The sequence below is a fragment of the Camarhynchus parvulus genome, chromosome 2, assembly GCF_901933205.1.
Source record: "Camarhynchus parvulus chromosome 2, STF_HiC, whole genome shotgun sequence".
Lineage (NCBI taxonomy): Eukaryota > Metazoa > Chordata > Aves > Passeriformes > Thraupidae > Camarhynchus > Camarhynchus parvulus.
Window position 1 is genome coordinate 107956859 of NC_044572.1, and position 26303 is coordinate 107983161.

Sequence of the window (26303 nt, forward strand, 5' to 3'; positions counted from 1 at the left end):
ATGACAGAGTAATGCTTTGTGCTCTTAATATCCTGAATTTGTCAAGTATAAACTCCAGCGAGACCCCCCCACTCAGCTCATGCTGCAAGGACAACTACTATTTGCATTACAGCACTATAGTGGCACAAAAGCACAGCATTAAAATTTAAAAATTCAGTCCCCTTCAGAAATAGGCATACTTATCTTCATAAACTGGTTCATGCACAAGAAATGAAGAGTTTTTATAGAACATCCTTTTATTTTGCAAAAAATTTATTACTCACTGTTGTACAAAATAAACCTAAAAATATGATGTTAAGATAATTTTGACATAGCTAGGTAGATTGCAGATTACCTAGCTGCAGGGAAGAAATCTTCACAATTTTTAAGGCAATTCAAGACAGTAACAACAAGTGAATTTTACATTTTGAAATACTCCATTTATAAGATTTAGACAAATATTACCTGGTACTTGGTATCTGTAAACTTTAATGCTTTATACAAAGTTTCCATTCACATAATTTGAAGATATAATGAAAATAATATTTTTCAGTTCTTTTTTTAAAGCATCTCACTTCTAGTCTTGGTTTTCCAGAAACAGCTGGTTCAACTCAGAATTTTAGTTTTTAAAAGAGATGAAGGAATAGAAGTTATTCCAGATTTCTAGTTTGTTTAAAAATGGAAAAAATATAATTATCTATGTTTTCTGAAATGTAAAAAAAAAAAAAACCAAAAAACAAAAAACCAAAACCAAATAAAACATTTTTAAGGTAAATTAGACTAGCAAAGTATTCTTTTGATTTAAGTAATGTGTTATTTTAACTCTAGGATGGTAAGCTGACAACCATCTGCTTAAAACAGCCAACACTGATTCAATTTAAGCTCATACAAATTTGGTCTATTATTTTGGAAAAGTACTACTACTGTATTTCATAAGGAAAGAAACCATACTTGCAGGGTTTTCTGTACACCACCCTCCAAGTAATTTTCAAAAGAGTGCAGTCATTATTTATCCTAGGTCCTTCTGAACCACAGGATTTTTTATATAATTTAAAATACAAACAAACAAAAACACCACCAAACATTAAGAGGGAGAGGGAGACATTACTATTACCTTAAAAAGTGTATAGCCAATAACTAAACATAAAATGCAAGACAAAGCAGCAAGAAAATTACCAGGGAACAGATCTTCACTGGACATAAAGTCAGCATAGCTCCACTGGCATCAGCAGAGAAATTCTGACTCATATCAGTCACAGATCTGACCATCCATGTACAGTAAATTTTGTTTATGTTAGTGATAAAGATGAGCAGTGTTCAGAAGAGAAGTGTTAGCACACATTTTTTAAAAGAAGCAAGTTTGTAACACCTTGCTTCTCACATAGTATTTTGCTGCTGATGACTGTCATTCCTGCCACTGGCAGTGTATTTACTTCAGGATGAATTCATTACCACTTTCAAATGATACAGGAAAATATATTTAACATTGGCCTATGAAGTTCTTAACAACAGCAGCTAGTTCTTACCAGAAATATTCCGAAGCCCATTTACAGTGTGAAACATAAAGTTTTAAAAGTTTCTATATTGCTATGGGTTTTCACTGACCATAATTCTTATGGAATGAATTGCAACCACTGGAAGTCCGCAGTGACTGAAATTTAGAGCAGCATGACTCTTGGTTGTTAGCAATTATTCCTATTACAGATCATTAGCTATAGTAAATCTTTTAAAATATCTCTAGGGCGTATGTTTACAGAGCAAATCCTAAAAGCAGACTTATAGCTACAGAAATAAGTAATTGCACAAGTTTCTCATAGGCACCGAGATGTTCTTTTAAGGCACAAGAGAATTCCCAGAGAGCAGAAGACAGATTACTTAACCAGGAGTGCAAATATTAAAAAAAAAAACCACCTAAAACCTGGGAAGCAGAGGTGTAATACCACCTGCTGCTTATGGCAGCATTCAAGTCCCACTACTGTCATCTGCCAAAGGTATTTCAGACTTTTGTGTGTTTGTGTATATATATATATAGTGTATATGTATGCTTAATCTAGTACAGTAACAAATGGGATTCAGATGGTTTCTGCCAGAGATGTGTGTAAATGCTGACCTCTACAACTACCCCAAACCACACTCAAACAAACCAGTTTCTCCCACTGTATTTCTGCATCTCAAAAAAAATGTATCTCAAAAACACATTATTAACACTGTTCCCAATCCATTTGAGCCTATCTTCTGTCAAGCTCTACTTCCAAAAAGAAACAGTTTAATGAAGTCCACAGCAGGGTAAGTAGAAAAGGTAGTGGTAGCTACACTGGACAAAACTCTCGGCAATGGTCAGAATTTCTGCAATGATACTATGTCAAAACTCACAAGAAACTGAGGTACAACCTTGTGTGAAGTAAACATGAGATTTATATTGCATTCATTTGAAGTATGATAGTTTCCTCTATTGCATGATTATTTTTTTTGATCTCTTATTTCCTTAAAAGAAAAATACATCTTCGCATACAATACTGATACCCTATGTGGTGATGCCATAAATCCCTTAGGATAGCAAGTTTGATGGGTGGTAACCCATTAGGAGAAAAATATACTTTTGAATATTATTTTACATATATACAATATATATATATATATATTTAATTTTCAATCAAAATGTAAAGTTTTCTAATATATTCATGAGTATTTTTATGTCCAAAATGAAAAAAATATTTCGTATCTCAGCTCATATAAGTTAACAAGGTATTTGATATGCACCAACAACATGATTTGCTTCATTTCTACAAAAATTAAAAGAAAACAAAGAAACAGTGAGTTATAAAGCTTTCCTTCTCCAAAGCCAAATACCATAAAATTTTGAAGCTGGAAAATTAATTAAAAGAACACTAAGTTTTGCATTGTGAGCAATCACAAAGAATGCAAAATGTAATCTAAGTAGAAACTAGCATTACTATATTAACCTAAAGAAAAGATATTTTGAATCCCTTTGTTCTGACAGAATGTGTCCAGTGTAAGAAAATGTAAATTCAAAGCAAGAGTCATTTACACTCTCACCAGTCTATCTTAATTTTGATAAACCTCTACCCCTCTCAATTCCAAAGTACCTAATATCACAAAAGATGACAGCCACTTATTTACAGGTTTTTTTCAGCACTCTGAAAGGCACATTTATCTTTTGATGCATGTTTCTGCTAATGTCCTAAACTTGGGTTCCAACTGATCTAAGAAGTCAAGTGCCTCTTCTTCATGCTGATCACTGCAGCAGCCTACAGAGCCAGCCAAAGATCCTTTTCCTTCATAGTTATATGAAAGGAGATAATCTTCAGAATGCTTCTGTTCTTCATCCTGTCTGCATAGGTGCACCTTCTGGATAGGAACAGAACAGATCTTATCATTTTCTTAAATTGTTATCCTGAACATATTGCAAAAAAAAAATTTCTTTTTGATTTACCTTTCATTCAATTATTTTTAATCACAGTGTGTCCTCTAATGGATTCCTACATACAAAAAATGCACATGATTGGTCTATATCATTATGACTACAAAATATAAGTATTTAATAAAGAAATAATTTCTACTAATTACATATGTAACAATAAAAGAGGAAGAACCTGTTTAAATAACCTGTCAAGCAACTAAAATTCACTGAAAATTAAAAGACTGATTTATACATAACTAGTTAGACAAGTAGTGAGAGTTTTTTGATCTCCAAGAAATGGACTACATTTTTAATGCTGTACATTCATTCCTGCTCCATTGCTAATTTAAGTATGAGGTTTAAATTAGCATGAAGCAAGCAGTTAGACTAAAAGCAAACAGACATCCTCAGAAAAACTCACAAAAGCTTCAGTAATTATTCAAAATGAAAAACAGCACACTGACTATAGCTTAAGCCAAGAGAAGAAAGCAATTTACACTTATGCCTGAAATACGTCAAGGATTACTCCTTGAAAGAGCAATATTCCAAAGGGGATGCAGAGGAGCAAAGGAGAGGAAAAATGAAATGAAACCAAAACCAGAAAGCCACCTTTCTAGCACATTTACATGTCTTCCTTCAAAAGCCTGTATATATTGACCATAGCCTACACTTCCAAGAAAATCAGTTTCAGAATACTTACTTCGCCTAAACGAGGATGTGTGAAATTATGCCACTCTGAGTAGGAGTATCTACAAGTATCCATCATAGTCTGTCCTCCTCCTTCTTTAACTGATCCCAGAGTCTGATGTCCACCTCCCTTGACTGATTCCAAGGTATGCCCTCTTCCTTTTACCATTTCAAATGTTTGCTGCTCTCCTGTTTTTACTCCATACCCTCCTTGATCACATGTATTTTGTAGAGGAATTATATTGTGATCCTAAACAAACAAAACAAAACAAAAAAAGCAGTAGTGAGGACATCTTTTTTTCTCCTCATTTCTTTTTCCTTTTTAATTCAAAAAGAAGAAACAGCAATCAGAAGCTTTCACAATTGAATTTTGAGAAGTCTCTTTCTTGGCACTGTGATATTTTGAACAAAGGGCTATCCTTAATGTCTAAAGATCAATAAATCTTAGGAAAGGATACTACGACAAGAGAGAAGAGAGGATATCTGCATTTTAATATGGTATGATACGGTATGATATGATATCAAAGAATGGAAGTTTTATCCCAGTGAAATTTGTACAATCCATATTTGAGTTTATAATGGCATTACATTATTCTTCATAGGCAACAAGAAATTTGACTCGTGCCACCATAACGATTTCTTGGTTTTCAACACAAAATATTATTTTTAAATTCATCTCCTCTTCTTGGGGAAGACAATGTCAGGGGGTGGAGGATGACAGAAAAGAGGTACTCTAAAGAGCTAAGTTATTCTGGATGAATGCAGTCCTGGACTGAACTATGTTCATGGTAGACTGAAAGAAGCTTAGATGCAAAAAGCAAGAAAAATTTCATGAACACAGACCTGTTCATGAAGTCAACTGCATTTGAGGTCATTTTTCAGGGGAAGGGTAGAAATTGCACCTGCAATTTACACAGCTATCTGCTAAATATAGAAATCCTTCTCCAAGGAAAAAGAATATTTTTCCATTTACACATTTTCAACACAGGCAAAATAATAATTTTCAGTCTAATGTCAATGTTAAAAATGACTGCAAGGTTATTAAAATGTTCACCTGAAGCTGCCAACCAAATCCTTAAAATCTGGAAGAATTACAAGTAGCCAGCCTAACGACCACAAAGTATGTTTAAATGTATATGGTACTACCACCTCTGCCTAAAGTAAGAATTTTCAAATTCTTATTAAATAGCAACGTACATCTAATGATCCCTTCATTGTTAGCCTACCTCCTTTATCAAAACACTTACTTGCAGGTGGTCCTGTTCTCAAATTGCAATGCTATGGACATCTCAATTGCAAGTTTCTATGTTGAAACAGACAACTTACCATCACTTCTTCTCCTGGAGCTTCTGTGTTTGAAATGATTAAATTGTGATTGGCACAATCATCAGTCACCTGCCTGTGCATTACCCCAGCGCCACAGCAGCCACAAATTGTGATCAGGATTACTATGGAAAAGGAAATAATACAATAAATTTTACCTCACAATGGTACCTACTTATGTTAGCTAACGAATTTTAAGGGCCTAAGAATCAAGAATGGTTTAAAAAGAAATTCATTTCCAAAAATGCCCATACTTAAAGCTTTATATATTCACTTTTTTTTTTCCAAACAGTATAGGGAGTAATCACTGCATTGTTGAATTATTTCATTCTTCTAAAACACACCTGTTTTTTCCAAAAGAAATGCAAGCATCCTTTATGAAAGCACTGTGACTTACTCAGTTTCACAGTACTGAAAAATTTAGTCCAAACCCAGGTGAAAAATTGTGTCTTATGCCTACAATTAGGTTGCACAGGAGATATTTTTCTTGTCTGAATATGCAAATGTCAAATTACATCACAAGACACTAATAGGCAAGCTAAATGTCCTAATACCAGAAACTTCTGCTTCACAGGAAGGATCAGCAGAATCCTGGAGGACTTCCAGGATTATGCTATAGAACAATCTTATTTAATCCCTTGTATTCATCGTATTCCTCTTAATAATACTACTTGTTGTCAGAAACTCACCCAGAAATGACTTTGAATAACAGAATCATGATTAACTAATACCTTTCCTAAACAACTGACTAAACCTTTCATTCAGGGAACCATTTCGTTTTCTGCACTTTTCAAATTGTTAGCTTTAAAATAAAGAAGCCCATGACGAAGAGTTCTGCCTAACTGCCCACTGAGAAATTTGATCTCTGAACATATAAACTTCTGTGAAAATTGGCCAAGAGCCACTTTCAAGCTAATTTAGCTTCTCTAGCGTCAGCTGTCAGAGAGATCTGCATCAATGATTCTAACAGGTTGCCTCCTGATGCTGACAGATGGGAAGAAGACATCCATGACAGCACTGAGCAGAGGATGCACAGGGTAAAACCTATCCACAGTAAAATAAAGGATCTATTTGTAAGTGATGCAGTCAAAAGACAGTGAAAAAGAGGTAGGTGACATTTCAAACAGCTCCCCTACTGCAGGTTCCCACATCTGAAAATTCATCTTCAGGATATACCCCAAATTTGGGTATCTGCCCCATTGAGATAAAACACTGATCTAGCTAGACTTTAAAACATGTCCAGGTCCCAGTGTTCTAGCTACTTAAGTAAGAACACCTAGCTGAGATTCAACTGGAGCAAGGCAGTTTTACTATAACCAGAAAAAATGGATAAGAAAGAAGGAAAAAAAAACCAAAAACCAAATTCTGAAATAATAGCTACTGCATGTCCTCTGTAGTTTTTAAAGATGTTATTAGTCAGAATATCATGATTGATTGTGGTAAAAAACCACAAATTTCCTTTTGCTTTTCTATATCACCATCATTGTCTCACTGGTTAACAGCAATATTGCTCTTAGAATCTGTTATGTTTTGCGCAGCTCCAGTAGCACAACATATATTCAAGATTTTGGTCTGTTATGAACTGTTCACCCTGTCCTTTAATGCTTCTGCACCTCAGATGGGGCAACCCCGGATGTGTGTGTAAACTGGGGAAAGAGATGCTGGAGAACAGAGCTGCAGAAAGGGACCTGGGGGTCCTGGTCCATGGCAAGTTGAACAGGAGCCAGCAGTGCCCTGGCAGCCGGGAGGGACAACCCTGTCCTGGGGTGCATCAGGCACAGCAGCCCCAGCCAGGAAAGGGAGGGGATCGTCCTGCTCTGCTCTGGGCTGGGGTGGCCTCACCTGCGTGCAGTTTTGGATGCTACAATATAAGGAAGAATTTAAGCTATTAAAGAGTGTCCAAAGGAGGGCCATGAAGATGGTGAAGAGCCTTGAGAGAAAGCTGTATGAGGAGCTGCTTTTCAGCGTGGAGGAAACAGAGGGGAGACCTCATTTCAGGCACAGTTTCCTCAAGGGAAGCTGAGGGGCAGACACTGATCTCTTCACTCTCGTCACCAGCGACAGGACTCAAGGAAATGGCATTAAGCTTAGTCTGGGGAGGTTTAAGTTGAATATCAGGAAAAGATTTTTCACACAGCCTCCCTCCAGAGCCTGTTCCAGTGGTTGGGCACTGGAACAGGCTCTGGAGGGAAGTGGTCAGAGCACCAAGCCTGGCAGAATTCAGGAAGTGTCTGGACAATATTCTCAGGCACATGGTGTGATTATTGGTGCCATGTGTAAGGCCAGGATTTGGATGCAATGATCCTGACGGGTCCCTTTCAACTCAGTATATTGAATGGTTCCATGATTATATGGGGGTCTTGTAAAATCCCTTGTGAAATCCAGTGTCTCAGATATCCCATGTTTTAACCCACAGCACAAGAGAAATCACAAAATACTCTGGTAAATTGATTTCGGCATTCCTAGAAACAGAAATGTTTCTAGAACTCACAAACTATTTTGAAGTCTTTTGGTTCAAGTGCTAAATGCAGGTGGTTTTGGCCTCACTTACACGAACATACAGAACCTCTCACACAAAATATACTTAAACAAATAAACAGAAATCCACACACAGTAACTACAGCACAAGATGAGAGAAGGAAACCTGTGATACTGATATGAACAGAGCAGGTACATTAAGTCAGTGATGACAGCTATACAACAGCCAAAATAAAAAATGAATCGAGTTTAAATCCGGTTCTCTCAGCTAATTTTATAATTAAGTGACTTGTACTTTGTGTTTTAAAAAAATGTACTTACGCAGCAATAATAATGATCCTAAGATCATTGCAAGGATGGCCCAGAGACCAAGGGTAACATTTCCACCAGCAAGCTGACGAGTTCTGCCATCGCATTCACTTGGAGTAACACAGTCACAGAGATTAACTCTTACTATGTTCTCTCCTATCTTTCCTCCATTATCAATCACACTTACAGGAATTTCATAAATTCCATAAGGAATATCACTCTTTGGTGAAAGATACCAAGAATTATCTGTAAAAAAAAGACAAAACGAGATCTATGATCAACGATGCTTGAAACTCAGTTGTCACAAATGTGCCCATAATCACAATTTTCCCTTCTGTTACAGCTATACTGCTACCAGATCCACAGTAATTAGCTTCAAGTTAGATTAAATGCGTTAATACAAAACTAGATCTTGAATGGATTTATACATTCAGCACCTTTGAAATGTTAAAACTGACAAAGTATACCTTATACAACCCTCTGAAAATATATGATTTGAAATTCTGAAGTTGATTTAGTTCATTATAGGAAATGACAGTACTTGGGCTTACTAGTATAGATCATCAACTAAACTGACATTTATTAAAAAGGCTTTTGGTAGCGTGATTGGAATAGTTAATTATAAACTTAATTTATACCTCTTCTACTCTTTAGTTATATTGCTGTATTCAGGGAGAATGACTATTTCCAGTGGGAAAAAAACCATTTAATCTCCTGTCCTGTTTAGAGGCAATGATTAATGACCATATTCTTTGAGAGCCAAAATAAATAATTTGTAAAAAAATGTACAAGACTGACACTGATGTACATAATGGTTGTTTTATGATGAGCTATATGAAACAATGGGTATCATCCAAAATGCAGCTTTCAATTTGCCTGATATAAAACTTGAAACTCTTAGATGTCTCTGCTTTCAAATTTTTCTGTCTTTTGCCTTTCTTAGAGAGATGGAATGCTACAGAATCATATCCTTTGCAACCAATTCATGTCACCATAGTAAAAACGTAAGTGCTGCTCTTGTTGCCATCGTCTGGCAACCACCAGGAAACGACCATCAGCTATAACTTTTTATATCAACAAATTTCAGGAAACAGTGCTTCCTTAGCTAATAAATTGTTTATCTACTGCCCAGGTCAGCTTTACAAAAAGTGTGCTGAGTAACAGCAGTAGTAACATAAAAACTTCCAGAACTTTTGGTCAGCTTATAATAATTGTAGGTAAAGTTTCAGTTTCCCAGTCCTCCATCATAATAACTGACTAAGAAAAGTTCTATTTCTCTTTGGAATACTAGCCATTTCATTCTTAAATTCCTTATGAATTATGAATCTATACTTCATTTTCCAGGTGTTAGTGCATTACATCAGATTTTGTTCTTTCTCCTGATCTTCTTATGTCATGATTTCAGACAGCAGCTGATTTCTGACCCAAGGATGTTTGGGACAGATTCTTCTTCTTCTGTATGGTTTAAGAGACAGATCTTTCTCCTTGCCTTTGGGATGCCAACAGTAACTAGAGGGACCACTAGAGATCATCAGCAAGCCCCGAAGTATCTCCACTGACTACACCAATTCCAAGCAGAGATTCATCCACTCTATTCTTGCAGAACACACAAGTGAGAGGCAGCAAAGCCTCCTCTGGCAGCCTACAGCTGAGTGAGGAGGAGGAGGAAGTTTTCACATACCATCGTGTGGAGTTAGCTTCCACATGGAAGCCAGTCTGCGGTCGTTAATGCGATACTCGAAGGGTGCGCTGTACGGAGCCTCGTCGCCATCCTGGGCCGTGAGGCAAATCGGTTTTCTGTCTCTGCACATGATATAGTCTGTTTGAGTGATCCGGGGGAAATTCTTGTTACCAGGCACGATGCAAACCTGAATTGTTCCAGTGCCTGTTTTACCATCTATGAGATAAAAATAACTGGGTTTAGCGCTTACTTCGAACATTGACACATTAGTTTCTGGTCCAAACTTTCACAGTTAAATATCATCAACTGTAATATTCATGTTTAGAAGTAAGGTGTGAAGCAACTGCTGATTTAGCCAGAGAGAGAGGGGGAGTTCTCACAGCTCTTTCTTGGCTGCTTCTCATTGCTTGGCTGGTTGCAGATGCATCAGCAGCTCCCACATCTCCATATTCTGCATGTGCAGAATGTATTTTGCTGAGTGTGTGTGTCTGTGTGGGAACACATACTACTCTAACAGGTACGAAGGGTAAGAGGAGGAAGAACTCATAAACTAGGAGTAAAGGACACTATGACAAGCAGAGAAAAAAGCAGAAAGTGAAGATTTCCAGCCTTCTAACTTCCGGAAGGAGAAAATTACCTACACTTTCCCTACCTTCACCTCTCCTGGGAACAAAAACACTACGGGAACAGAGCACTTCTTTCTGTCCTCTACCCTTTAAGTCACCATGCATTCATCAGCAGCACATACCATGTCACCAAAGTCAACACTCAAGAAATAAATGAACTCTTCCTTCCTATTACAGTTTTTCCAATACACAAATGGTCAATGCTTGTCATATGCATTCCAGTGAAATTACATCAAGTCTACTTTTTAATCGTTTTTCTAGAAATAGTTGATTGCAGATGCCTATATCATGCTTACCATATAGACAATAGAAGTTCTAAACAATTTAAATTTGTATTATTTACATTTGACTTTAAAATGCAAAACTTTGACAGAGTTAGAATTGTTTGCTGCAAGTTCAATGACTTCTTTTCAAAAAGTCCTCCCTACTTTCTCTGTTGTCTAGCTCACAACTGCCAAGAGCTATCACTTTAAAAAGAATAGTCAAGAAATAGAAGAAATATACTCCAGAGAATAATATCTCAATTTAAAATTACTAATGGCTTTTAAACTGAGCAGATAACTTCTCAAAACGTTGAGATCATGCCTGATTTATAAAGGCTCTCCCTACTAAATAATATTCCCTAAGCATTTGACAGAGCTATCACAAAGACAAGACAATGGACCAGGTGTGCCACTGGTCTGAACCACTACAGTTGTACCCACACTACATTTGCACATACATATCTGATACACACCACAGAGACTCCAACAACATTTAGTACTCACTTCTGTCTATTGCAAGGACTGTGACATTGCATTGACCTCGTCTCATTTCTCCTATGTCTCGGTCCAAGACCCTAACAGTTCTGATTTCACCTGATTTGTCATCTATGTTGACCCAATTACACTGGCCAGGCGGTATCCGGTATCTGTGAAGAATAATTTGTCTTGTTAAAGATCCCAAACATATGTATACACACACATATCTAGATCCATGCATTCATATACACTGACAGGTGTGCAGGTGCACACACATACATACAGCCTCAACAACTATTTCCCCCTTCCCGTATCCCACCCATGCTGTATTTAAAAAAAACCTAGTAAATAAAGTAGTTTCATACCTTATGCCCTCACTGTTTCCAGTTTCTGGGTCTTCTGCCACATATCTCCCAATAGCCGTCCCGATATCTTCGCATTCTTTAACGTCTAAGCGCAACAGACAGGGTTTAAACACCGGTCCCTCGTCCATATCCAGGACGTGCACAGTAACAGAGCAGGTGCTCTGGGAAAGTTGCTGGGAATGAGGAGCCAGGAGGTAGGGTGCCTCATTGTTGACTCCAATCACCAGGATCCTTTGCTTGGCAGTTTCATAGTCCAGTCCCTGTAACAAAGATGAAGCGGTGTTTTTTCCCTTCAAACCAATACAAAACCTAACATTCTTTTCATGCAATTATTACAGCTGAAACTGTACCACATTTACAAAAGAATCCAACTGTCCTCAAATAAGCCATTGAGACAGAGTAGAAGGACATGATTTTTTTTTCTTTTTAAACGTAAAATTTTAAGTTAGTCAAAGAAAAAGGCCTAGAAAATACCCAAGCAAGCAATACCACTGCAAAATTTTGGATAAATGTTCTGAAAATTAGTTACTAAAAGAACAGAAAGCAATTAAAAGTAGTGGGGGATTTTCTGCTTCCGATTTAGTTAGCCGTTATTTTAGCTTACATGTATTTCATTTTCACCAATGGTCAATCACACTTCTCTCTAGAAGCTACAAATCAACCTGAGAATTTATGGAGTTGACAGTAAGTAGTAACCATTTATTCTTTAGACACATTCTCCAAAGTCATTTTATGCTTTTAATATAGCTAATATTATCCTAAAGTCATAATATTCTCTAGTCTACTACAGCATTACAATAAATATAAGAAATTTCGACTATGTTCATATACCAGGGACAGAGCTTTAGAAAAAGTTCCAATCATTACTAGGAACAAAAAAACCATAATAAATAATATTAATTAAAAAAATTACTAGCATCTCTACCTCTAGAATTTACATGTTCAAGTTTTAATACTAATCTCTTCTGCTCCTTAGAAGTTACTTCTTATGGCAGTTATAAAAGATAATGAAAAAGAGGCAAAGGGATCTGCTGAAGGACAGATGCAATGGGCCTTTTACCTCACATCTGTAAAACACTGATAACAAATAATTAAACTGACACAAATTCTTTTATGCATATGGACTTCCTCACATGCCAGAAAAGCAAACCTGAAGTCAGTACATTGCAAAATAAAACCTGGAGGGCTTTATGCTGAACAAGGAAGTCTACTTAACTCCCAGAGAGAACAAGACTGAAGAAGGTGCTCAATCTTTCCCTGCTTTGCCACTCTCTCATTTCTGTCAAAAACCATGAATCATTCCTCAGTTACATCCCTAGGTCTAAACAACTCCAACTGTAGAACCAGGCCAAAGCACCAAGCTCTTTTGAAATGAAAAACCAAATTCTTTGGATTCTGAACCCACAAAATTGAGGAACAATCTGGAAGGTGAGCTTTGTGCATTATGTTTTAAAACCAAAACTTGAAAATCCATAAATTTTGTCCTAGCCCTTCAATTTTTACTTACCTTAACAACACACAGTATTCCTTCATTTGTGTTTTTGTCTGTTGTAATTTCAAAGGCCTGATCATCATTTCCTCTTATAATTTCATATACTGCTCCTGAGCCAGGTGAACCAGGTTCATCAAGATCAACCACAGAGACTCTCAGTACTTCCACATTCACTCTGTTTTCTTCCACTCGTGTTTCATACTTGGAGTACCCAAAAAAAATTAATTTAAATCAGAGAATAGTGTTCCACAAGGCAGGACTGAAGAACATCATATTTCAATAAGACTACTTCAACCTAAGGAGTCGATTTACCAGGTTGATGTAATTATTTATTTTGTTTTGATGCATTAGCATATTTTTCCCATTCCTCCCCCTGAGTCAAACAATAAACCTTTCCTGACAGCACAATTGAAATCTCAGCTTCTTCATACACATAAACTATCACTGACACAATTAATTCTGGAATTCTCCTTACAGAAAAAGTAAATTAGCACAGTTTCCCTCAGTTAAATCAGCTATAGATTGTAATTTGCATTCAACATGATCAAGCTGAGAACTAGAAAAGGCATTGGGGTAAATTTTTAAAAATATATAAATAAACCAACAATAAAAATCTGCAAATATAATTTTGCAGATAAACTGCAAATAAAAATTTGCAAAAATACAAAAAGGATTAAATACATCTCTACTTTGATGGCAAAAGATAAAAGGGTTTTTTGTATTTTTGTGTTATTCTGTACAAGCTGAAGAAGAGCAGTTAAGAGTAATCTCAATCAGTATTATTGACGATATTCTACACTAGTGAACAGAAGGGGTAAATTACATGCATTCCTTATGAATAATAAATTATTTTTTCATATATTTCATATTACAAAATCTCCTGTGGTATTTGAGATGCATACACAGTTGTTGAGACATACTCTTAGCCCTGAATCATACTCACGGCTAGAATAGGCAAAGACATTTCTATTGGCATTAACTGTCTCAGGGCATTAGACTTCATATTTGAGGGACTGTCCATCAGGAAATTAGAAAGGGGATGAAAATACCTTTTTTTTACCTTTATACAGACATTTTACTTATGCAGACTTACTTGTAACTGTTTAAAGGTTGGTGCATTGTCATTCGTATCCTCGATTTTGACGACAACTGTTCCTGTAGTGCACAAACCAAAAGGCTGACCTGCCATATCTCTCACTTCAACTAACAAAGTGTAACTCGGTACAAGCTAAAAAGAAGAAGAAAACCATACAGAAGTTTGTCATACTCACTTTTTTAACTGCATAATAACACATAGTTACACAGGAGTAGAACTAAATATTTCATTTGTGTTCCGTAACTCTGCTCTAAATTCAGTGCTTTCCAACAAAATGAGACAATTGGCTTTGGGGCTTTTTGCCCTATAGCTCAAAAGGAAAAGGAGAAAAATAATTTTCAGTGGCTAAGCAGTACTGAGCTCAGTCAGCATCTGTTAGTAACATGCATGCTATATCCTGTATCAAATAAAGCTCCTCACAATGTCAGTGTTATTTTCCAGAACCTGAAGTTTTGGAAGATACAGATGACACACTTTCATCTGCTATTTCTCTCCCCTTTGGAGCAACAGAGTATTCCCTACAGGTGAAATGTTTCAATGCATGTCTCTTATTTCACTGAGGATGAAGAAAACTGTGCTGCAACCAGCCTCTGTCTGGGCAATACAGGTTAAGGCAATGCCTGTCATTTGGCAGGGTCTGGCACTGAAGGAGTCAGCATCCTTATCACTTCCAAGGGGCTCCCCAACAGGAAGCAGCCCACTTAAATCCCTAACTTAAACCAGAAGAGCAGAAAGCTTTTTTTTTTAATGTAAACAACCAAGGAAAGGGGGACCAGGGGAAAAAAAGGTGAGGGCAGAGGGGAGGGAACACACAGTACAGATGGATTAGGCACAAAAAGAGAAAGTTTGTAAATCAAGATAATAACTCTAGATCTGAGTGCCTGGAAGTAGCACTAGGTTTCTCTGGTGCAGGAATGAAATCTCCTGTTCTTCTTCGTAAGTTTAACTTTAAAAGATAGGCAGTGGACTAGTTTTTCAATCCCTCCTTCCTTCAAGTTGTCACTGTGACAGCTTCCTTAGTAGTCACAGTGATGCTCACAATCACTGCAATTTTCTCCTGCTAAAAAAGCTAAGCACTGTAACTGCTAGCGCAAAGTTTTGTCACATGATGTTTTATGTGTATTTTCAGCCACGAAACAACACAAGTATGCCATAACTCCTTTCATCTACAGAAAAGTTGTGCCTGTTGCAATGTCCCCTAGAATGACTGTCTTACGCGAGAATTATTATTTTGAATTACACCCGTCATTCTTTCCCTAGTGTAAACAATCTCACATGACATTCTATCAAAAAAAAGAAATCCTGTATCTTATTTGCTTGAAAGCTAGCTGATAAAAATAAATGGGTGGCACATTAATTTTAAGAAATGGTATGTTACTGTTTAGGTTTCAGCTATTGCAGATATTTCTGGTTAATATAAGATGACTGACTACTTCCAGAGAAACCGGTTCATCTTCTCTGAGAAGAAGCAAGAAACACCGCAAATCAAGCTTAATCAGGAGGAAACAGTGGCTCATGGGATTCCTGAACACAGAAAGTGTTCAGTAAAAAAGTGAAAAATCCATAGGTTGAACAGCTGAGCAGTAGGAAGTTCTCTGCCAAGGTTAGCTAGAATATGGCAATCTATGCAGAAACTCTCTGGACTACTTACAGGTTTCTGAAAAGCTTCAGAAGAAGCCTTAGAGACATTAATAAAAAAATGGAAATCAAATTATGTCTGTTGATCCCCATGCCAGCATTTCATAGAGTCATAGAAAGGCTTGGATTGGAAGGGATTCTAAAAATCATCTAGTTCCAAACTGCCCATGACATGGGATTTCACCCCCATGAACTTCCACCCCCTAAATCAGTTCGCTCAGGACATGGTACCACCTGGCCCTGAACATTTCCAGGAATGGGGCATCCACAACCTCTCTGGGCAACCTGTCCAGTGCCTCACTACCCCTGAGTAAATAATTTCTTTCCAACATCTAACCTAAATATCTCCTCTTTTGGTTTAAAACCACTTCCCATTGTCCTATCACTACCTGCCCATGCAAAAAAAAAAAAGTCACTTTCCTTTTTTTATAAGCCCCATTTAACAACTAAAAGGCTGTAATGAGTCTTCTCTTCTCTAGGCTGAACAACTCCAATTCTCTCAGCCTGTCTTCATAGAAGAGGTGCTCCACCTTTTGGGTTTGCACTTCTTCACATCCCTCCTCTGGACCTGCTCTAACAGGACCATGTCCTTTCCGCACTGAGGAGCCCAGAGCTGCAGGTGGGGTCTCACAAGGGCAGAGCAGAGCAGTGTTAAGCCATCTGTGTGCACTAAATGACAGCTGAGAATGCTTCAGGAAAGATCACCTCTCTGTCCAGCTGCGGCAGCAATACAGAGATGACACCTGTGTCCCCATGTAAAGAAAACGCGGGGGTAATCGGTGGGGTTTGTGACACAATGCGGTATTTCAACGTGGTATGCAGAGTATAAGGCTCATCTCTGTCCTCTGCAATCACTTTCCCAACAACAACACCTGTGAACACAATACAGCAATTTTTAGTTTCAGAAAGATCTGCAAATAATAAAAAAAAATATATTTGAAAAGGTATTTCTGTTTTAAACTTGTGAAGAGAGCTACTTGAACATGTATTGCCACTCTTTGCAAATTCAGTCTTTGCTGCAATATAATACTCCCCAAGAAATCTCACTGAAACGTCTTAGAAGGCAGGATCACACCTAGTCATACCAGTATGTAACAAAGCTGAGTAGTGGTAAGTGTGTTCAGTGATTTAAAACAATTCTTACCAGGTCTGGAATTTTCAGGGACACAAAATTCAAAAAGGTCCTGTGTAAAATATGGAGCATTATCATTGTCGTCCTCTATCCTAATTGTATGCACAAGTGGTACTTCTGGTGAATAACCATCTGGAGTGGTTGCAAAGCAGATGATCTGTAAGAAAAATTCAGTGCTTAAGCAACATGCAGAACTTTCAGTTCAATGGAGGAGTCCATAAAACAAAATTAAATACAGCATGCAAAGCACATCCTTCTCAAGACCAGGCTCTTCAGGAGCATGGAAGGGGATGTTACTGCTATCTTAGAGTGAAAGCAGAACAAAACCTCTGAATGCTTTCCAATCTTTCCCCCTTCCATTCTTCACACACTCTAAGTACTTTAATCACTTTCTCCCTGACCCCTCCTCCAACTCGATCACTTTTTTCAAGTTTCCTGAACATTTTTTTTTCAGGTGTTCACAAGGCACCTCAGCTATCAAAATGCAGATGTATATATTGTTATTTAGAACAAAACAAGAACAAGGGTAAAACTATTTGCCGCATTATAACATAACCTAATAAACTGCAGCAATAGGTACTGAAAATTACGTTTTAGAAGCTGTTTCTACTAATTGCCTTCTTACACTTCTCAGCCAGTAGAGAGAGCAATGTACCTTGTTAACAGATCTGAACAGCTTGAGAGACTCCGAAAACCATAGTAATCTAGGGTTTACCATTATTTCTGTTTTCTGCAGATCTTTTCAACCTTCCCTAAAAAATTCTTCCTAGAAGTGATGCAAATCCAATAGCTCACTATATTTAGGCTGCAATTAGAGATTAAGCAGTGAACAGCAAAACCTCTCAAGATCTAGATGACCAGCTATTTACTTATTTGCTACTGATTTTATCTCTTCAACACCAAGGATATTACTCAGAATAGACAGGTGATTTCAGATCCTGTTTGCTACCATTTCTTCTGCAACCCAGCTGTCAAATATATGCATGAGAGATTTAAAATTATATATATATACATATATATATATATATATATATATATTTAATTATATTTACACAACATAGGCCTGTACCTGAAAACTTGGATACTGTTCACGGTCTACTGCACGAGTAGCAAAGATATTTCCAGTTTCTCTTTCTATGTAAAACAAACCCTTTGGATCTTGATCAATTCCTGGTCCACTTGCAGAATAATAAATTGTGTAGTTCTGAGCTGTGTCTGACTGGACCTATAAGAAGACATTTTTAAGCCCAAGGAAAAACAGCAACAGCATCTCGATACATTTCCACCTTTTCATGATCATATTTAGCACAAACAAAAACTCCTGAAACAAAAAAACCAAACCAAACTTGATTTAAGTAGGACAACAGCCTGGATGTGACTGCCTTTCTTTATAATGTGTGTGCATGAGAACGGGAGTTAATTCAAACTCATAAATATTTAGAATTATCAAATTAAAGAGATGATTTTAAAGAGAGGGAAAAAATTTTTTGAAATCCAATCTCTAGAATATCTCACACACAAGGCATATTTAGATACAGATGGCTTATTTCTGAACCTGTTCAAGAGACTTTAGTTTGAGTGCATTCACGGAGATTGTGGTTTGCACCTAAAGAAGAAAAAGTGAAGGAAGGCAATAAGGAATAAAGACCACATAGAGTACAGTACAGAGATATGCCAATTCAGATAGCATCTGCATCTCATTACAAGCAGCAAGGAGGCAACATTAGACTTATCTATTTACAAACACTCTTCTCCCAAAATACTTTACTTATTTACTGAATGCCAGAAGTTAGGAGGGTAAGATTAGTAGAAGAATGATTGCTCTGCACAGACTCTGTTATTACACTTGTCTCTACACATCTGCTACCAGCTAGTCTGTAATCTAGTGAAGGCTAGATGATTCTATGATAACTTTAGTTCTTGCATTTCTCTTTCACGCCTACTTGTTTTCTCCCACTAACTACTTTTCTGAATAACACCGGCCATACTCAGTCTTCAAGGCTGAAGGTACACACCTCGAGCTCCAGAAAGGATTTAGACAGGCAGGCAAAACGTACCCCAGTCTGTGTTTACAAAATCCTTTTCTAAGCAACGTTTAGTGGACGGTTATTTGCTGTTGCTTTTCTTTTAATTACAGACACTGATTTCCAGGCCAAAGAGCTCTCTTTGATAGTACGTCTCCCTTCTTTTTTCAACTTTTGCACAATGCCATTTCACTCTGACAACTAAGATCACAAGTTATTTCAGGTACAAGATCACGAGATATACAATGAACAGGACAGAACAAGACAGAGGAATAATAGCAGGAATGTCATTGGTAGATAAGACAGCTCCTCTTCTTTATCATAAAAGTCACATAAAAAACTAGCATGGATCATAAAATTAAGATTTATATAAAATGTACCTGCTGTATTTGCAGTGGGAAAGGTCCCAGTGAGTTCTCTATCATGACTGATGGAATAGGGCCCCACCTTCTTTTGGTTCTCTTCAGAACTGTATCCCTAGCATGCCTGGTATTCGGTGTCTGGGTCAAGAAGATAAAAAGACAGATGAGAATACATCCATATAATCCTAACTGCACAAATTTTTGCTTAACTGCCATCCTGCATTTCCATCTTTTTCTCCCCCTTCCAGTCTTCCTACTGACAATTTGTTTTTCCAAGGTCTTCATTTCTGATTATATCTGTGATAATATTCCAAGCTTTTTCATTTCTTGTGATACTTTGCATGAATAAGATCTGCTTTAATTCCTCAAACACGGCTTTTATGATTCTTGACATTCCTGATTATGCTACTTGCTAGCATCTCCCATTTGAGAAAGAAAATCTGCTGACTAAAGCAACACAGTAATCAAAAATTGCTAAATAAAACTACACACTACACCAGTATTTTGCCTGATTATTTGAATTCTAAAATTCAACTACAGATACTTAGTATAACGCTGTATTCTGTGAAAAAGTATTTCAAATAAGTAAGATATCTTGAAATTAGAACCTAACCTTTTTTTCTTCTTCCACCAAGTCAACGTGTATTTTCTTTTCAACTTGTTCTTGAATGTCCTTAAGTAATATGGTAAAAGTCTTTTTCTCAGCAGACAAAGAAAGAGCAGATGTTGTATACACAGAACCATCCTCTAGAACTTTGAAGTTCCCATCACTGGAACTGATAAACTCTGCAGACTGAAGGCATTCTTTCAAATCAACTGTAAAAAAATATCCAAACAATAACTCAAACAGCAAAAAAAATATCCCTTATAAAACAAACCCAAAACCCCAAGTAAAAATTGTATTTACTGACAGATAGAGTCTTCAACAGCTTGTCACTCAGTATTTAAGTAACACCAATACTGATTTTAAAACCCACTTATGCACTCAAATTTGATGTTTTCATTCATTTCCACTCTTGTATTCATTAGTGCTTCCTAAACAACATGGGTGCTATATGGATATCGTTCAACAAAACACTATTACACTGGTAAAATTACTGAAGCATCAGAGATGAAATTAGGTACATTTAAATACAAAAATCATGGCAGACATGCTCATTATTGGAGCAGTAGCTATTACATTTGCCTCGTGCTCCATGCCCTACAATATCGGTGAAGACGATTAATTAATGCAAATACCCAATGGAGATGTTACATCTTGGAAGATTTGCCCTCAGGAGGAAAGCACTGACTGGTACTATGTGATTTAATACTCTTGGGAGGACAAAGGCCTTTAAATTATGAGGCAGACAGATGGGAGAGATAAAGACTAACTCTAGAACAAACAATTAGCAATTTTTTAATATCCATGTGATAGAATCCCATACAGGTAATTTCAGCATACTTCCCAGGTATTTTTCATTGTATTTGCTGTCACTTGTGGCTAAAATAGATCTTTTAACTTCAATAAACTCGGTTCACCAGCAAGTAGTTTAGTACTACACCTGGAGGAAAAGCAAAATCAGCCCTAAAAGAGGATGATTTGGCACCCTGAAAAGGATGAAAGTCACAGACTCAAACTCCAAACAAATGATCATTGTAGAGCACAAGAGTGTGTCATGGTCTCAAAACCAAAACTTTTCAATACTCCTTCAATGGTATCATAGTGGGTGGGACACTGCTGTATGAAAGCTGATTGCAAAATTCATGAAGATTCAGAATTACATCCTGCATATGTAAATGCCATTTTCAATACACTAAATTTCATTCCGCTTTCAAAACTGCAAAAACAGATGGGAACCATAATTTAAAATGCTATGTGATTTTCTTCTTCCTCTTAAGTCTGTCCTTTAAATGCACAAATGAAGATTTCCTAGACTTTTTATGGTACTGCAGCAGTGACTCCTATCCTTTTTTCATCTGTACAGCGCAAACAGAGTATTGAAAAGAATATCACTGCCTCATATAGGCACTTAAGGCACACTTAAATGTGCCTTATACTGCTGCCTATTACAGCACTGCATTTCCAAAAATACCAGACTGGAGATATTGTTTCTGATGGTTACATGAGTCAACCCTATGGTCCACTAGTTATAGTTTTGTGGGGTTTTTGTCTTTAAAATCTCTGGTATAAGGTAAGAAGAACCCTTATGATAAGCAGAAAAATTCTGACTAATTTCACTGTCAAGGTATGGTCCTTTTATCAATTCAAAATATTTCTCCATAAATGCTTAAGTAATGTCTTTTGAGCTATAATGGTTTTGTTAAAAATTTTGGGAGGAAAAAAATTTAGCGTTCCGTGTTATGCAAGTTCTTTCAAAGCACTGCAATAACATTTTTGTATAAAAGAAATTTATTTACAAAGAGAAACATTAAAGTCTATGAAAACTCACACAGCTGTAGCAGCTTTCTTTCTTTTAAAATGTAAAAGTAAGATCAAACAATTTTTATTATTAAGCTAGATTTTCGGAGCAATTATGATGAACTACCAATTCACTTTATTTGTTCTTTCTACAGAACTATGGATTAGGACTGCAGACTTGGAGCACACTTCTCTGTTGTCACAGAACTCACAAAGGGCACCCCTGAATTCTCAAATTCAGTCTGAGGCAGCACAGAATCCTTCAGCACCCCCTATGCCACACCTTTGAAAGCTGCCTTTGAAAGACTGGTTTGAAAAAAAATAGGAGTGAAAATAGGAGTGGGGTGTTTTCTGGTCTCCTCTATTCCTCCCAGTCACCTGCAAGGTGCCCTGAACTGAGGCAGACTGTCCAGTCAGACAGGAGCACTCTTCCAACAGAATGTGCATGCAGGACACTTCTGCAACATGTCCCCTCGTGTGCTCTGAATGCCCCAGCACTGCTGAGCAGTCACATCCGTGTTTCACACAGAAGCAGCCTCTTGGTGCCTGGTTAAGCAGGTTTTGTCTTCTTTTTTTATTATTTCCTTTGTCCAAATGACTTATTCTCTTCTTCATATGACCATGGGTTATGGGTGCAGTTTGGAATATCAAGCATTTATTTAAATAGTAAGCCTTAGACTCCAAATTTTGAAAATATTAAATACTGACATTTTAGTTTTAAATTAAATCCTGTAATCTGACAATAGCTCTTTATGTAAAAGGTGAAGGGATGCATGGAGCTGGTGTTCAAATCCGAAACAAACACAGGGCGTATCCTTCATAAAAAGCTGATCCAGCTGTTTAGCTGGCTCTCCAGTCATCCATTCATTCCATTAAAAATAAAGTCTCCTCCACTGTTAACAGCATCTCCAGCAAAGGTGCAATGCTGTGTTGTTAAGCTGGGAATTTCATAGTTTCTCTCACCTCTGCCAACTAACTTGTCAGCCTCTAGTTCAGAAGGAACATGAAAAATTACTTTCTTGCAAGCTTCACAGCACAAACTCAGCACCTAGAAAACAAATGAAGAAATCAGGAAAAAAACCCGCATAATTACATGGTATTTCGAACTAGACACTGATGCTGACTTTGGTTGGTTTGTTTGTTTGTTATGACAAGCAAGTGAAACAGCACTTAAAGAACTCCTCCCTAAAAATTCAGGTACTGCGCACACAAAGTTCCAAACTGGAAACAAGATCTGACTACTGCTCCTGTACTTGTCCAAGGGTCGTGTTTAGTTTGGTTTTTTTTTCTAAAATTACTGGCATTAACAGCAAGATTTCCCTTTGACTAAAGGATTTTGCCTACACTCATAGTTCAGTAGAGATATGATAAAATACATCTCCGCTGTGCGCTCCCTCTAACAGCATTCCCGGCCAATTTAGATCCCAGGTCTCTAAGTATGAAAGTTTAATGCACCAACACTCAGTTTGGTAGAATTGTGGCGATGCTGAACATTAAAGGGACAAGTGTCTCATTAAAAGCACATGACGACACTTGCACTTATATATCACTTTGCATCTTAAAAGTGCATTCTCAACAAACTAATTAAACGTAGCTTCAGCAATTAGATATGACATAAATAAAATGTCATGTATCACAGCAGTCCACTCCCATATAACTAGTTACAAAATAGGGTCCTCCTAAAATTCAAATGAGTAGTAGATAACCAGACCTTTTTCTAAAAAGAATCACACAGAGGTACAAAGATTATCCTCAGCACAAGAGCAAGTGAATCCTGTTCTCGGATTACGTATATGTGTTTTTGCCTAGTTTCTATCTCTGTGTTTAAAATTGTAATCCAAAAATCACACAGACAATTAAACAAAGACATAGAAAAATGTAAACAAATCTATCCACCCTTTTATGTGCATTTACTCTTTCAGGATGAAAGTCTAGCAAAAAAGGAAAAGCATTTTTATTTTGCACATACCTTTAGGATTAAAGGTATAACGAAGTAAATAGCTAATGGAAATCCTGAAAATTACTTCTGATGCTTATTAAGAAAATATTTCAATAAAAATACTTTAAACTCTGAAAGACATTAGGACCCTGCAGAAAAAAAATGCTGTGTCTGCACCATAAAAGCTCTTCATATAGTTCCTTATATATATATATACGCAGATATAAAAGTTGCATCTATACAAATAATTTAAACACCCATGCTTATGTATTAGTAGGCTTTCCTTATTAACAGACAATAAAACACTCTCTCCTGAAAGTCATCACACTAATTTTTTAAGTTAGTGAAATCACAACATATTTTTACACTGTTCTGAAATATTTTAAGAGTCAATGTGACATCTAATTTTTAAATAGTAATGCCAAGCCCAGTCTGATGTCAGCAGAAAAAACTATTGAGGAGTTAAACAAAAGTAAGCGGTAGTTATTCATGGACATCAAGACATAAGGAAACATCAGGAATAAAAAAGTTGCAATGTCCTTTTACTTTACACAAAGAAGACACCTCAGGATTTTTTCCTTTGAGTGTTGTTTGGTTTTTCTGCTTGACTGAAGAATTTTTTCCTTTTTTTAATTAGATATATGAATAAAGGTGCTTGCATTTCTTTCAGTTTTAATTTACTATCCTGGCAAAGGCAGGCACACAGTGTCTGAAATAGTAACATTATCATTAAAATGTGCATATATAACTAATATTAAAATAATAAACTCAGTGCTTCAACACTACCAAGTATTTTTCTTTCACAGGCTCAACCAACTATCTGCCCTCTTTTTGTGAATGCAATGTTAATACGGAGGAAAGGGGCTAGGAAACAATAGAAAAATCACTTTTACTCATCTACTATAAATTAAAAAAATAAAAACGTGAGAGAGAACTACCCTGCTCCGCCTGCCAAAAGGCCTTTATGGAGCTGATAATTATGTACAAATACAATGAACTGAATGCAAAGAAAATCGATGAAAAGTGTTTCATGCACAACTAACTCTTTTAGAGGAGCCCAACACGCTCCACACTGTGGCACAATCCTTCCCACGGAAAAAGGAGAACCAGGTGGGGAGAGGCAGAGTGGGAGATTTAAATAAAATCAACTACGGTGGTTTTTTTCTTATGAATATCCAGCAGCAGCATCAGCGACCCGAGCGTGTGCCCGCCGCGTAACCCCACGGGAGGCTCCAAAAGCCACCCGACCACCTGTCCCAAGGCGAGCTGCGCATCCCGCCGGATTCCTGCCCGCGCCGAAGCCCCCCCGAGGAGCGCCCCGCGGCCGCGCAGCCTCCGCGCTGCTCTGCGCCCCTCGCAAGGGCCCCGCCGAGGAGAAACCCGACTTGGAGTCAAGAGGCCGGCAGAGATCACCCGCTCGGATGCCTCCCCTGCGCGCTGCGCACCCGCGGTGCAGCAGGAACAGCGCGGACGAAAGGCGCGGCCAGGTGCGCTCCCCCCGGCACCCACCCCCTCATCCCACTCATCCCAGTGATCCCGCTCGCTCCCTCCCTCACTCACCAGGAGGCCGAGGACCAGGCGGGGGGCTGCGGGGGCCATGGTGCGCGGGGCTGGGCGGGAAGGGGGGAGCCGCCGCCGTCGGTGCTGCCACGGCGGGCGAGGGAGCGAGTGCGAAGTGGCGGCGGAGGTGGCGGCGCGACTCCACGGGAGCGCGGCTCTGCTGTCCCCTCCCGTCTGCCACGGGAGCCGGCCGGTGGGGAGGGTGGGACCGCGAGCGGCAGCGGCGACTTTAATTACTGCCTTTTTTTTTTTCCGCCTTTTGGGTAATGCCCGTCGCGGGCCCGGCGCTGGAACACCCCGCCCGCTCGCCGCCCACCTCCGCGGCGAGGCGGTGCCCGTCCCCTCCCCTCGCTGCCCCGCCCCGCCGCCGCGCCGGCTGCGCGCCGAGCCCTGCGGAGCCGCGCCCGGGACAGCTCTGCCCCCGCCCCGGCGTGCCGCTCCCGGGCGCGACGCCCTCGCCTCCCCTCCCTTCTCCCTGCCTTTCCCTTGCCTTCCCTTTCGCTGCGGGCCGCGCTCCGCGGGGCGCAGGTTGCGCACGGGCGGGTCCCGTCCCGTCCCGTCGGGGCGGTGCCGGCCGGCGGCCGCCATGGCGGGACAAGGTACCCTGCGCTCAGGGACAAAGTTTAGGATTTCCGGCCGGGTCTCTTCTTTTCGGGACGATCGTGGTGATCTGTGTGTGTGGGTTCTGGGTTTCGAAGTGGCTTCAGGTGAATAAAAGCCGAAATGACAGTGACAAACCCGGAGACTCGGGGAGGTGGGCTTCCCGTGGGAGCCGCCTGCGCCCAAAAGACCTTTCAGCCTGAAGCAAGGAATGCTGTTTCTATTGCCGGCTACATTTTATTCCACGTTTTGCTTCAGAAACAGTTATTACTGAGTTGTAGCCAGTCCCAAAGCACGCCAAAAAGGAGACCAAGTAGGTTGCAGTATTTGTTTACATTGGTGTACATTGAAATTCACAGTTAGAAGCAAAAATACTGAGAAATAAACCTGTTTATTACAATTTTAAGCTAATAAGGAGAGATGAGTTGCATCTGACAGCATGAGACATTC

General features: G+C 38.4%; 1 protein-coding gene across 2 annotated transcripts; it reads right to left on the reverse strand.

The window, feature by feature from the left end:
• Positions 1-239: 239 nt before the first annotated feature.
• DSC1 (desmocollin 1) lies at positions 240-25545 on the reverse strand. Of its 2 annotated transcripts, XM_030943871.1 has the most exons (17): positions 25254-25545; positions 22718-22802; positions 19967-20169; positions 19372-19491; positions 18037-18192; positions 16980-17124; positions 16541-16707; positions 14195-14329; positions 13117-13302; positions 11610-11869; positions 11272-11414; positions 9879-10094; positions 8210-8443; positions 5414-5535; positions 4101-4337; positions 3434-3479; positions 3237-3348 (listed from the first exon to the last, which is right to left on the reverse strand). In XM_030943871.1, the coding sequence occupies exons 1-16, from the start codon at positions 25290-25292 to the stop codon at positions 3441-3443; spliced, it is 2487 nt and encodes an 828-aa protein (XP_030799731.1). In that variant the 5' UTR covers positions 25293-25545; the 3' UTR covers positions 3237-3348; positions 3434-3440. The 2 variants fall into 2 exon arrangements, with proteins under 2 accessions (XP_030799730.1, XP_030799731.1); XM_030943870.1 differs by lacking the exon at positions 3434-3479 and having other exon boundaries at positions 240-3348.
• Between the last annotated feature and the right edge of the window lie 758 nt (positions 25546-26303).